Below are 14,166 nucleotides of genomic sequence, written 5' to 3' on the forward strand. Positions count from 1 at the left end.
GAATCAGTGATAAGAGCCCCGTGAAACTGTTGTGGAAATTACTCTAATAATTAATAATACAGGGAATCATTGAAAAAACAGGCAGGGGGGTTAGTGGCATTTGGATTATAGGAGAGCTGTTGTTTTTCTAATCCTAACCCACATTTGTACTTTCCTCTTTATCATGTGGACGTTTGCAAGCAATAAAAGGGCATTATGTGCTGGTCATTGCATCTGCTCTTGAGATAAATCTGTGTTAGCATTCCAAAGGGTCAAGGAACTCTTCCAGGGCAAACAAATTCTGGAGCACTGATGCCAGATGGTGTGTGTATATAAAGTGGAAAATGAGAAAAGCAATTTACTGTGTTCCTGTTCCAGGGAGAAGTATCACCCGGGAAGACAATAGAAGAGGTGAGAAACTACTGAGAAATTGAAGAGACGGTTTTCTTCTTCTCTATCTGTTGTGTTCTTTCTATCTGAAAAGTATAGGTACATAGAGGAATGGCAGTCCTTATTCAGGAAAAGTTATTCCAAAAAGTTAACAGGAATATTTGACTAAAGAATGAAGGGTTAAATTAGTAACATGTATAAAGAATTTTGCATTGATTTATGTAACAGGTTCTAGATTTATCTGTATAGCTGGCTAATATATAGTCTGTGTTTAGAGAAATTTTATTCATAAAGACAAAACGTTTTTATCTTGCATTTTTGACCAAGCTCTACAAAAGAAGCAGAAAATAGTGGATCAGATTCTTAATTATAAATAAGCATATCTTAAACAAAGACAAGTAATCAGTGTAATTTATCCAGCTCAAGTGCTCACCACTACTAGCTCACTTGCAGCTGTATTTGTTATGTAATTTCCAAAACAACTGTTTTCCAAAACAACTGTGCAAAACAACTCAGCAAATTTTAAAACTCATCAATATTTTTGTCAAATCGAGTGAAGCAGAGAAATGTCTCTTGGAAGCGTTCAAAGATAATTCAGGTCAGTCCAAGAAATTTAAAGTAATCTTCTTAAACACTGAAAATTATAACAAGTTTTCATAAATAGCCTGAACTATGGATGGCCTTTATCACTTGCCACCACACCTCAGAATTAAGCAGCAAAAGTGTAAGTGTTCAGTTGTAAGGAAAGGAGAATGTGTGTCTTAATGTGTGTCTTAACATTTCTGTGTGCATCTTTGCTGAACATATTTTACTTGATTATATATGTAGTTTTTTAAAAGCAATCTTTATTTTCATGTTATGGCTTCTCCTAGAAAAAAGGTTACAAACAAAGACTTCTCTCCATACAGGAAAAAGAACTGGACAATGCTCAGGTTTGCCATCACCCTCTTTGCTGTCATAACGTCATCCACCTGCCAAAAATATGGATGCCTGGAAGGGGACACCCAAAAACCGAAGCCAAGTCCTGAGTCAGATATGCAGGAGTGCACTCTGTACTCTAAATGTAAGAGAGGTTTAATTTTTGCCAAATATAGTTGAGAAGTACAGCGTTGTACACACTAATTGTTTTGGCAGTTCCCCTAATTTCTCAGAAGTATATAAGATTCAGTATACATTGTATTTGAAAAGCTTCCTTCATTGGCATTTTGCTGCATGCAAACCAAGAGTAAGATTCTGGGTCTTAACAAAGTCAACTGCAAAACTCCATTGACTTCATTTCTTTTCTTCTAAAAGTCTGATGCAGTTTGCCTCTCTTCTAACTCCATCTGCTTAAAATCGGTTAGAGCAAAGATGAATCTGGTTTATTGTGATTGAGTATAAAAATTAATTGTAGCAGAAACGAAATGGGAAAGGTTGAAATCAAAATTCTATTGGGAGAAAAGTACAGTACTTATTACATTTTTTCAACTGCTCTCTGGGCACACCTTGACAAAGCACTGTTGGTGACAGTCCACCTCACCTAGCACACAGCTATTTCCAAACCCAAAAATGTTAGAGCTTGAGTACCTCTCCTAGTTAGCACTAAGATTTTACCATATTATGGTCCAAACCAGATTAATCTTACATTTTGAGTCGTCCAAATACAGTATTAAAAAAAAAAAAAAATCCTTATTTCAAAATCTTTGTTTTATTCCCAACAGCTTCGTGTTGCTATGCAGACTTCACAGAGCAGTTGGCTCCCTCCCCAGTAATTAAAGTAAGCAACAGCTACTGGAACAGATGTGGGCAGCTCAGTAAATCGTAAGTGAGCTTTGAAGTTGTCTGTGTCCTGCTTCCATGTGTCTGTGCTGTGGCAGCCACACGGCTGCTGGTGGACACCAGGTTGCCCTAGAGATTATGTCACCCAGCCCAATTCTCATCATCCTGTGTCTACACCTTACCAAATCTGACTCTTCTTCTCCTCTCACTAAAGCCCATGAATACTTAATTTATACTCCTTATGCCATTTTATCATGAAAAATTATGGTTTTTCAAGTTTGCTTTCAGCATAGAACGAGGTGTAGCCATTGTAAACCCAGTAGGTAACAGCTACACCACACCTCTGTGGGTCTCCAGCACAACCATCACCCACCAGTGATCCCTAGTGAATAGGGACCAGGCTTCTTCCTTTGTTTAGAAAGAACATCAACTAGATTATTAAATCTCAGGGGAAAAAAAAAATTCGCAAGAGTCCAGAAATGAAACTTCTGAATATTTAGAATAAAAATTCTTGTAGCCCAGTGGGCTTTGTAACCATGCAGAATGTCTCCATAATTAAGACTTTTAGTATCCCATTAGATGTTAAAGCTGTGAAACATGGCAAGTTATAGAAATAAAAGGATGAAAGTACAAAACAATTAAGCAAAACCAGATGTGCAAAAGTAACAGCTCTTGCCTGCCACTCCCAGGAGAGCAGCACAGTTTGTGATTTTAAGTAACTTCAGCTGGGCTGTGGGAAAATCTAAAGAATAGCGAAACTGTGAGGCTACAGCATAGACAGTGTTTTGTGCCATAGCTTTAAACTACATTTTATTATTTCCCGGAATCATTCTTGCCAGGAAAACTCAAGGCCTCAAAAGTTTACAGAAAGCTCACACAAATAGGGCTGAAATATGCATGGAAACATTTGTGCACTCTGTAGCTGGCTGTGGGGATTGCACGGTCAGAGTCTGTGCACAGTGCCAAAGGAACGAGTTTGGAACTTAAATACTAACAGGGCCAGAGGATGCTTTTCTGTGTTTTTCTCCTAATTTGTAGGATTGCATCCACATCAAAGCAGGCCTAGAAAACTGAGGCTGTAGCCTTGATGCTCAGAAACAGGCTTATTTGTGGCTTTTCTCATCCACCACAGCTGTGAAGATTTCACAAAGAAAATCGAGTGCTTTTACCGGTGTTCCCCACATGCTGCTCGCTGGATCCACCCCAATGACACCGCTGCTATTCAGGCTGTTCCATTGTGTCAAAGCTTTTGTGATGACTGGTAGGTTCAGCTCCTCAATGGAAGTATTTTTATTTAGTTTTAATATGCCCACGATTCAATGGTGTTGTACCAGCTTTTCTCTTGTTCTGCTTCTCCATCTCTACTTTTTCCTCTGCTAAGCTACTACCCCTAAAATAATAATGACACAGGCTGTGAATGCAGGATGGAGGCACTAAATTGAGATTAGTGACTCAGGGACAGCACTGCCCTGCTCTCAGTGAGGATGCAGTGCAGTGGCATCATGACAGAGGAGCTCCCACCACGTTGACAGGCACTAACAGCAGCCTAACACCCTTTGAAAAGTCCATGTCTGTGAGTTAGTGTTCATGCAGTTAGCATTTTCAATCTAAATACTTGATCACTCTATGATACATTTCTTTTGTATGCATAAAATGCACTACAAAATCAGCAAAGAAGCCACTTCCTGTGGGATTTCATGTAACGATTAATTCATGTAACAAATTATCTTCATTCCTTAATATTGTGCCTTTGACCTTAACTCTTCCATTCCATTATCACACTCTCTAAAATCTCTTCTAAAAGCCTGAGAGAGTAAATTGCAGCCAAGTAATGCTAAAATTATTAATGGCAATGGGCAGCATAATAGCATTTAATTTTGTTCCAGCATCAGGGAATCACATTATTTTTTGAGCACAAGGCACACGGTGGGACAACAGCATTATATTCCTGTAGGGTTCTGAGATTTTCCCAGTGATACACACACAGCATATATCCCTCTCTCCCTGAAATGCTGGATCTTAAATAACATCATCCTGTGACACATAAACCTCAGTCAGCCCCATATGAATGTTGTGCCCAGTCACTAGAGTAACTTGTCTGGAAGGGTAAATTGCTGTGAAGCATAGTGCAAACAGCACAGGCTCTGTTCACACCATGGGATTTTAACTGCTGGCTTTCCATGAAAGTGATGGTCTGTGAATGTCTGGATCCCTTAGGCTGCTCTGAAAATCATGGGAAACTGTTACGATACTTCTAAAAATGTTATAAAAGAGATTTTCTTAAAAGTGCAGAGCACAGGGTAGTGCGAGGTAGGGTTCTCTTGCACTGCTCTCTGCTGTGCCTTCCTTAGTGCTTACACAACTTGAATATTATTGACATGTGGATCCATTTCCATTCTCATATTCCCTCCAAGGGCAAAGTCATGTATGCAGTGCAGAATTTTGGTAGGATTTGCTTTTAAATATGTCTCCACTCCTTTGTGCCAGAGAAGGAAATGAAGCCTAGCTTGCATTTGTAATGGAAGATAGTGAGAAGGGCTGGTGTATCTCTTAGCTTCCCTAGAGTTTTCTCTAGTGATGAAATTTATTTCTGTGTCATGAAACTCCATGTGCCTCAGGAACAGATTTGTCATATGCAGTCTTCTTTCCTAAATTTTTGGTAATCTTTTAAACTGAATCCACATTACTGACCTCCTTGAAGATAAAGACTGAGACCTTGAATTTCTCTCAGTGCTCCTAGAGCTGAGTACCAAATATTACCAAATTTTGCATTTGGATATTAAAGCACTGGAGTTGCCAGTGAGCTTTACCATAGATCTAACAGCAAAATTATAAAATATCAATATCTAAAACTAATGTATCCCAAAATAAGTAGCATAAAAAGTCATCGCCCAACTGCTATATCGAGTAAAAGAGTAAAGATGAAAGAAAATGTTTGCTGTAAGTTTAGTTTGCACCTATGAAGTGGTTTAAGCCAGCTTTAGTATATGTGAGATTTATACCAAAGTGTATATTGTGGGTCAATATTACATTGCAAAATCCTCAGTGTCCCCTGGGCATTGCCAGAACCTGCAGGTATACAGGACTTTTAACTTCCATTGCTGGAAAGTATGGTGGGGTGATCGAGAGCTGCTGCACAGGAAAAATTGACCCTTTTCCAGTATAAGTCTCCTGCACAGGAAAAATTGACCCTTTTCCAGTACAAGTCTCCTGACAGAGAGCAGGCTCTGCTCTGAACAAATACTGAACAATGATCTATTGCCCCTGTTGGCATCACAGATGCCTGGCCTGAATCAAAAATGTAGTGACGACCCACTACCCTGAACACTGCTCTGTGTGTGCCGGCCTAATGCCAGTGTCAAACCCATTCCTTCACCCTGCCAAAGGCCTGAGGCTAGAAAAGAGCCTGGACAGAATTCCCAGTCTTTCTGGTGATTTAAAGTAACATTTTTTCATGTTCTATTCACTGGAGTCCCTTTAGCATGCTGTAGCACTGCTGGTGATGTGACCTACTTTCTCTGCATACTGAGAGTGTGCCTGCTGCATACGCTGTGTCTTTGTGGCCAGAAATGTGCAGAGTATTCTGAATGAGCAGTGACTTAATTTAAAAGAAATTCATCTGAGTAGCTTGGGGCCTTCCTTTTCTTCCTATTGTCTTAGAATTTCTTGCTCCCACTAGTTCTAAAACTATTGCTTTTGAAAGAATCCAGTGTGTAAGCCACTTTCTCATTCACCTGTGAAAGGGCCTTGTGCCCCCTAAAAGAGAAACAGCTCATTATAAAAAATACAGGGGGAAAAAAAAGCTTTGAAATAACAATATCCTGCCCATTGAGCATAAGGAACTAGTATGTTCAGGAAGTATTTATGTTTCTCACAGGTTTTAATTAATATTTGAAGAAACAACTTGTGGGTTCCTGGGCAGCAGAAATCAGACTCATCACAAGTCATGATTTTTCATAAACTTGGCTTCATAATTATTTCCATTGGGATAAAGAAAAACCCATAACAATAGAGTTATGCCTTGCCACCTGCTCCTAGAACAAACCACAGTCAGCCAATAATCGTAATTAGGAAACATTTCATCTCACAATTCAATAAATAATGGTGAATAAAAATATAAACACTTTAATAAGCATATTCTATTCAAGTTCCCGAGGAAACCAGATGCATACCATGAATATTAATTTATCAAATTGCAGCCTCTATTTCCAGCAGAGCCCCTCTCTCTGACAGCAGATTAATGGATGAACATGTTTGAGAATATGGGTCTCCTGCCCCAGACCTGCTGAGGCCCTGATTACCCTCCATCTGTTACTGCTCTTTATCCCTTCGAAAAGCCCAAAAAACCAATGTGAAGGTTCTGCAGATGTGCATGTTCTGACCTTTCTGCATTTGCAAATGTACTGCAATGTCTCGTTCTTTTAGTTCTATGACCACGTGACAAACCCACATATTCCATTTAAAAATGTAAGGCTGCAGCCCTCGTGATACCAAAACAGTTTCGGAAACATGGCCCTGAAAATGAAAAATTCCAAACAGAAAATATATCCAAAGGCATTAATTACAAATATCACACTGAATGATGCTCACTTTTTGGAAGCTGTGCCTTATGGTTTTGGCACTCTCAGTAAGTGGGTGTGAATAGTCTGCCTAAAGCCAATGAGACTAAATTTAAGTAGATGTTAACTGATTTGCAGAAAAGGATCCTTAAGAAAGGTAAGAGCCAAAAAGTAGAACATGAAAAAGAAGTGGAAGGAAGGAAGGAAATTATGTAGGATAATAGTAAGCCATGAGATCTCTCATCATGTAGACCAGCCAGTTGCACACTCTACTCATTCCAGGTCATTTATAGCCTTTTTTCCACATTACCACTTACAAGTTAAAAAGAACTTAAAATTTAAAGTTTTAGTCCTACACCCTACAATACTTATCTTTCCTCCATTACTACAAGTTTAACTGCTTTGAAAACATCATTTTGAGGCTGACAGCCTGCTAGTTTATATGATTTTGTTGTTTGTGGATTTTCCTTATTTTCAGTGCACGTTCCTCAGAGCAACCCCTCTGCCCAGGAAACATCAGTCTCCTCCCATATTAATTCACAAATACAAACTTTCCCCACGCCTCCCTCAAGTGACAGTTCACCCCTGGCATCCCTGTGCTCTGTCACAACGTTGAACATCAGCATTTGTGAAACCCCCTCCCACACAGTGTTTCCTCCACTGAGTAACATCAGATAACCAAGCAGAAAACACCCAGGCCACGAGCCCTTTGCTCAAATCTGTGAGTATAAAACGTGGTGAGCGAACTGTTTAGTTTCCACGGGGATTTAGGTCTTCCTGGCCAGCTTGGAGTTTATATACATGTCAAGCAAAGATAACGTGCACATTTCTTGAAGGTCAGTTGCTAAGCTGCACTGTAATCACACCACAGTACTAACAGAGCCCCTGGACACTTTTTGAGTTGAATGTGAGTCCACAGAAAAAGAGTGAGAGAAGTAACCGTGTCTTCCACACTGATCTCCATGAAGGTACGAAGCCTGCAAAGATGACTCCATATGTGCTCGTAACTGGCTGACGGACTGGGAATGGGATGAAAGTGGAGAAAACCACTGTAAGAATAAATGTATTCCATACAGTGAGGTAAGAAAACTGGATCAACTGAAGCAGAAAATGTGGCATTAGGAGTTCTTTTTTTTTTCCCCTGAATATATGAGAGTAAAATGCCATCAATGAATTACCTTTACTTCAGCAGTTCCAAGCCATACCTACATCAGACTTTTTAAATACAGACATTTTCAAACATTTATATTTATGTACATCGCTTACTCAAAGTATGTATACATTTAATTAATCACTATTCATTCCACTTGTGAAACAAAAGTTCAAGCAGCACTGATATTTTAACCACAGTGGGATTTAGAAAGTAAAAGATAATGAAAGTTGCTTGTACAATGGAGACACTGAGATGCATTTCATAAGGTTCCTTACACAATCCGGGGCTCTACACTCTTCCTATTTTTTAAATTGGGATGTAAATTCCCAAAACACTGAGGAATTTTTAAAGTTTTCTTGCCTATTAGGCATCTTTGCCCTTTTCTCTATTTTACCTTGTTACGTTCAAGTAATTCTCCATCCTCCACACCCCTATATCCTGACATTCTTCCAGTTGTCTCCCTTTTGTTCTCCATAGACCTATTGTATCTCTCACGTGTGTTCACCACTGTGTCTGACAGTTGTAGGCAGAGCTAACTTTGCTCTTTGTAACTCTGGTGGTTAAAGAGCAGCACTAACAAGGTTTCTGAGAGCTCATCCCATCTTTCTGAGAAGGTTTGATGGTTGAGATAAGTAATTTTGTGAGCAAAAGTGCATAAAATGAGAACTGACAAGACTCACAGGAGTAAGGTTGCCTGGAACCTGATCTACAGACCTCTCAGGAGTCAGGATTTTTTTAGTGACTCGAGTAAATTTAGCTTCAGGGCGATATAACACAGCCCAAAACTGCTACACTTAATTAAATATTTTTAACAGTTGAACTTTACTGAGTCCGTGAAAAACTGTCCAAATTGCAGAAGTAAACCAAATTTAAGTGAGGTGCTTAGGGATGGTAGTAAGGCTTGCACATTCATTGTTTTGAATTGAATTCAAATTCCTGTACTTTCAAAAGTCAGTTCAGCAACTGATATAAGTGGAAGACACAGTCCAGTCAGTGCAGGACTGCTGTCTGCCTTGCAAAAGTGACACTAATCAGCAGGCTCAGGAAGGTGGCCAAAAACAAATGGGCTGTAGAAACTTAAAGCTTCGTTTCCCAGATGTGCTAAATCATCAGTAGTTCCAGATGAAGTGAAAAACAAAATGATAATCTCCGTAAATAATCTCCAGTCTCTGTTCAAACTGTCCCTGGTTCAGAGATAGGAGTTTTTAACCTTGAGTTCCCCTGTATTTATTTCTTAAAGAAAATATACCATCTGCAGGGAAAAACATGCAGCAAATCCCGAGGTCTTATCACTTGAGACCAGGCGCAGCTATTCCTAAACTAAGTGGAACCACACCCTAAACTGTCCATGTTTTTCACCAAAAATAGGCTTGCATGGTAAGTAGAAATAAAGATGAGGTTTCTTCAGAGAAATTTAAAAAAAAAAGCATTTTCCATATGACATTTACACGATATAAAAACACTAGACTTGATTGGTTTGGACTCAACTCATGGAAAAGAAAGATACTGTTACCCAGAGGCACTGAGGGTTTTCCAACCTCAGAGCACTGTGGACAGTTCCTAATTTTTTTTTTTTTTTGGTGCCCTCAGCTCCCACAGAGGAGCAATCAGCAGCCCTACATGTGACATATGCAACTGGATCTAATGGGTCTTTGGAACAACTGCTGAATAAGGAACAAAGGCTGAATATTAAGGATGCACAACTCATCATGGCCAGTTTAGTTTTAACCTGGCTAAAACGAGGCACATTTTGTCACTGTTGTCCCAGCTGAGTGCTCCCCAAGCAATGTTAATGCACAGACTAGAACATTTTCCAAGAAGCTAAAAAGTCAAAGTCCTTCGCAGTAACTTAGGGACATGTTGGGTAAATGGGCTGTGTGCACTGTTTGCTTGCTGCAGCATTCTGATTGTGTTCTGATCTTTAAGCAGAGTTAGGAGGAAGGTCAAAATAAAATTGCCAATTTAGCAAGTAGAAGAGCACGAGCACATGTTACAGAACCTGTGGGACACAAGAATAGAATATAGCCATGTCTCTTGCATACAGACCCAAGAAAACCCACATGATAGGTTTAAATGCTTTCTTGAATGATTACCAAACAGCAGGTCAAAATCTAGGAACTGCACAGGAGCTGGAAGAAAACGTTTAGTGCTGCATAAAATCGCAGGAATAGTGGGAAAGAAAGAGCTAAGATCTACCTGCCCAAGAACATAAGGAAAGAACTAGGTGGATTAATGTTTCCTTTTCTGACCCTGCATTGCTCCCAGTGCACGAGGCAACCTCCATACTCCTTCTCCAGCATTCATGGCAAAAGCCCTGGCTAGAGATGGTAAGAATTGAAAAGCTATTTTACAGACTACAGAGTCTTTGGGGCTATTTGGAATGGACTCTATTATTCATAAAGGATAGAATTCTAAGGCAAAAGTGATTATTATGCTTTCTTCTCATCTGCCTTCCTTACAGTATAGGTCAACATTGTTTTGCACATGGGGAGACAGGGAGATGTAAGAAAAACTTGTTGTCAAAAATAACTGGAGCAGAAGAAGCTGCAGGACTACAGATACCCAATGCCACTTCTGCCTAATAGACTTAAATTTTTTGCACACAGAGCAGCTTCCATGCAGAAGTCTCCCAACCACAAAGACAAGGCATCTGCACAGATTCACAGTGCCAGATCTTTGTATAAGCTGGTGATGGTAGTAAATCAGCACACCAACCAGGAATTACAGCACTTTGAGAAACACTGTAGGATTAAAGAATCAGTGTAATGGGCAAGGAAAACTTGTACTATTACAGATGAAACCCAGCTTCCATCAGAGAGATGCTGGTGACATGATCAAGGTGAATCATCAGTAACAGAGCCCAGTGATCCTGCTGCCTGACCTACAGTTTCAGTTATTAACACTCCTGCCATCACTCCCACCCCCAACTTCATTCTTAGCTTTGCTTCTGGGAGTACCTAAAGCTTCCTTTCCAGGAACAGAAAAGATTGAACTTCAACCACAAACACGTGGGAGAAATGCAGGCAAGAGGAACTGTACACACTGCCTGCTTTGTGTCTGGGCATGATAACTCCTAAGCTAATACTTGTTAGGCAAACTCAGGCGGGGTGGGCAGAAGGTTATCAGAACTGCTGTGTGCTTCACAGGTCCTATGACACCAGCCTCACAAAACAAGGTAGCACCAAAACCAGGACAGATGCTCTTGAGGAGAGTACAGGAAGCTGCAATTGGAAATTCCTTGAGCCAGAGGGGCTGTTGCACCACTGGACACAGGGCTCTGGAAGCTTGAAGAAAAGTTACTTTCTTCAAGCAGTTGCTTAGTTATGTCCCTTCTCTTTGTCTTTGAGGTCCTGCCTGGACATGAAGTACATTGCAAGAGGCACAATGAGATCCCTCAGAGCTGTTATTCCATTGGGCTGTCTCTGGCCTGTAGACAAAAGGATTCCCATATTCAAAGCACTGTCTGGCACTTTCAGCACTACTCAGATTTTGAGGCATGTCAGAGTGTCCTGACATGCTACAATTTGTACAGCCTCTCACACACAGCTTTGGTCTGTCAGCCCCAGTGAGCTGCTGGGCTGTCAGCCCCAGGGTGGAAACAAAGGGCAGCTGTTGATCCCTGCACTTTGTGTAGCCACTTGCTCTCACAACAGGCAAATCACTCTTGCCAGCTGTGGGACTGGATAACATTTTAAGATATTTCAGAAAAGATGAAGTATGGCACATAGCAGGACAGTAAATGAATGCAGATAACTTTTTTATAAGCTAGTACCAATTTTTAAAAAGTGATAAATGTTTATCAATTTGTTACAAACTGATTTTAACTCAAATCTTTCAAAATGTAATTGAGGCATTTCTTATTTGACACACAGATGTACGCAAATGGGACTGACATGTGCCAGAATATGTGGGGGGAGTCATTTAAGGTGAGCAAATCCTCCTGCCTCTGCTTGCAAATGAACAAGAAGGACACGATTGCAATCAAATATCTCCTCTCCAAGAGCTCAGAGGAAAGCTCCAGCAGCAGCAGCAGCAGCAGCAGCAGCGAGGAGCATGCCTGCCAAAATAAACTCCTGAAGTTTCAGAAACCAGAGGAAGAGGAAGGTGAACAGACAAGATAAATGCTAGTGGATGTATGTCAGGACAAGAGAAATCATCATGGAGGCTGGGCTCAGGGCATCATGCCAGCCTGCTTTATTCCTTGCTTCCTAGAACATAATAAATCAATGGCTGGTTGTATTAATCTTTCTCTGATGTTTTTGCATCTGCATCACAAAGCTCCAGACAGGTTAGCACAAGTGTAATCCTGTGACTTGAACTGAGCAGCTACAAGCCTGAAGGTAACATCTAGGGGTTGACTTTCAAAGAGGCACAGGCAGCCCCTGCTGACTTAAGGTGGAACAGTGAGAACTAGAGACCTGTAGAAGGTCATGCCTGCCAGTAATGCACCAAATCTTCCACCCAAAGCCTTTGTTAGCACAGGCACACAGCACTCCTGCCACGAGCTCCTCTGTGCGTGGCTCTGCTCAGGCAAAGAAGAAATCTGCAGGCAGAAGTAGGTCAGTGAGCCTGGCTACTGACCACTGAAAATGTATTTATTTTGTATCAAAAACATTCTCACAAAACAGGGGATTGTGGTGTACCAGATAAATCCTCGGATCCAAATATTGTCAGTATAGAGCATCCACCATCTGTTGCACAGGGCTTTTACCTTAAACAACAGCAGTACAAAAGTCTCCAACAACACCAATTTGAAGCATAATTTTGAGTGCAATTAATCATACTGAATGATTCCAAACAGAATGACCTCTGACAAACCAAAGTGTCGGGGAGGGCCCCAGTCAGATTTCTCCCATCAATAATTCTGCTTCCCAGCATCACTGTTACAGTTAAATTAAAACTAAAATCTGCACCAGTCCCAGAGGGACTCGTCAGGTAAGGGTGAACAAAATCCTGCTTTCAGTTGTGCATCCATACTTCTACTGCTGTAGAGTGGACAGGTCTGTGCCATTCTGTACAGCCTTTCATAGTGTCATCACCAGGGAAACTGTGAAAAGAGTTGAATTTGTGGGTCAGATGATCAAATTGTGAAAATCAGCATCATTTCAGTGCTTTCAAAGCGGCTCAGTGCCTGACAGCATTTAAAGATCTGGCCCACAGTTAAAACAATGACTTGGCACATCCTGTTAAACTGAGAGAATCTTAAAAATCCAGCACACTTTCTTCACTGAGCTGGTTATTTATTGGAATGGTTTCACACAGCTGCAATAGTAATGCTAAACCCATTAGGTCATGCTCTGCTTCCAACCAGCTTCTCAGCACATTTAACAATTAGACTAATTCCTACCAGCACTGAATTGTTCTTAGAATGATACTTTGCCACATCTGCATTTCGTGCTAACTCAAATTGTCAGTTCTACTGTTTTGAAAAGAAAGAACAAGAATTTGGTCTTCAGTAAAGCTCTCACAGTCTTTCCCCCCCCATTTCACTAATTCTGTTCTTTCCTGTCCTTTATTTCACCTGGATCAGAGCAGAAATTTTCCTGCTTTTTATTTTGACATGGTCAAAATTCAAGAATTAATTATCCCCTCTCACTGCCATAACACCAACTTTTTCTGTATCAGCATGGCCAAAGATTTCCTTCTTGGTTTTTTTTTAAATATAGCACAATTGTTTCACAGAATCACAGAATATGCTGAATTGAAAAGGACCCACAGGGACCATCAAGTCCAACTCTGGCCCTGCACAGGACCACCCCCAAGAGTCACACCATGTGCCTTTCTGCCTATGTCTCTGCACTTTTTATTCCATTCCACTTTATTCTCTTTGCTCTGGCTAAACTACTCTTGAAATCACTCTCAATAACCAGCTCCTCCATGCTTAGTTTCAGGATGACCTATGACACTGGTTATTGCGTGCTCTTGGAGAGCACCAGGTCCTACAGCAAGATAAAGGACCAAAAAAGACCATTTAGCTCCTATTCATAATTTTCCCACTGACTTGTGATGTACCCTAAGCAAACCATTTAACTCTTTTGTGATCCCAATAATCTTGCAGAGCTACCATATTTCTTCTAGGTCATCTCTTTTCTAGGACAAAAAGTCAAGAACTCCTCTGTTGTCCCTAGCATAGAAATTGCCCCATACCTTTGGTCATTCTTTCATTGATCCATGCATTTTCTTCCAGAAAGACTTTCAACCTTGATTTAAAACTTCAAATAATGGGGGGTTTAATTTAAAACTCAAAATAATTGTCCAATGCACCTGATAATTTGTTTCCTCAGTGTTAGAGATAATTCCCAGTTTAACATTTGTTGTTTCAGCTTT

The 14,166-nt window shown here is 40.4% G+C and overlaps 1 protein-coding gene across 1 annotated transcript; it reads left to right on the forward strand.

Annotated features, from left to right (window-relative positions):
* The first annotated feature begins 325 nt into the window (after window positions 1-325).
* LOC103758126 (riboflavin-binding protein) lies at window positions 326-12,082 on the forward strand. Its single transcript, XM_008924343.2, has 6 exons — window positions 326-390; window positions 1,278-1,432; window positions 2,070-2,169; window positions 3,260-3,388; window positions 7,655-7,766; window positions 11,712-12,082. Exons 2-6 carry the CDS (start codon window positions 1,294-1,296, stop codon window positions 11,958-11,960), a joined length of 729 nt encoding a protein of 242 aa, XP_008922591.1. The 5' UTR covers window positions 326-390; window positions 1,278-1,293; the 3' UTR covers window positions 11,961-12,082.
* Window positions 12,083-14,166: the final 2,084 nt, after the last annotated feature.

Source organism: Manacus vitellinus, unplaced genomic scaffold, assembly GCF_001715985.3.
Source record: "Manacus vitellinus isolate BGI_N305 unplaced genomic scaffold, ASM171598v3 scaffold_21_pilon, whole genome shotgun sequence".
Taxonomy (NCBI): Eukaryota; Metazoa; Chordata; class Aves; order Passeriformes; family Pipridae; genus Manacus; species Manacus vitellinus.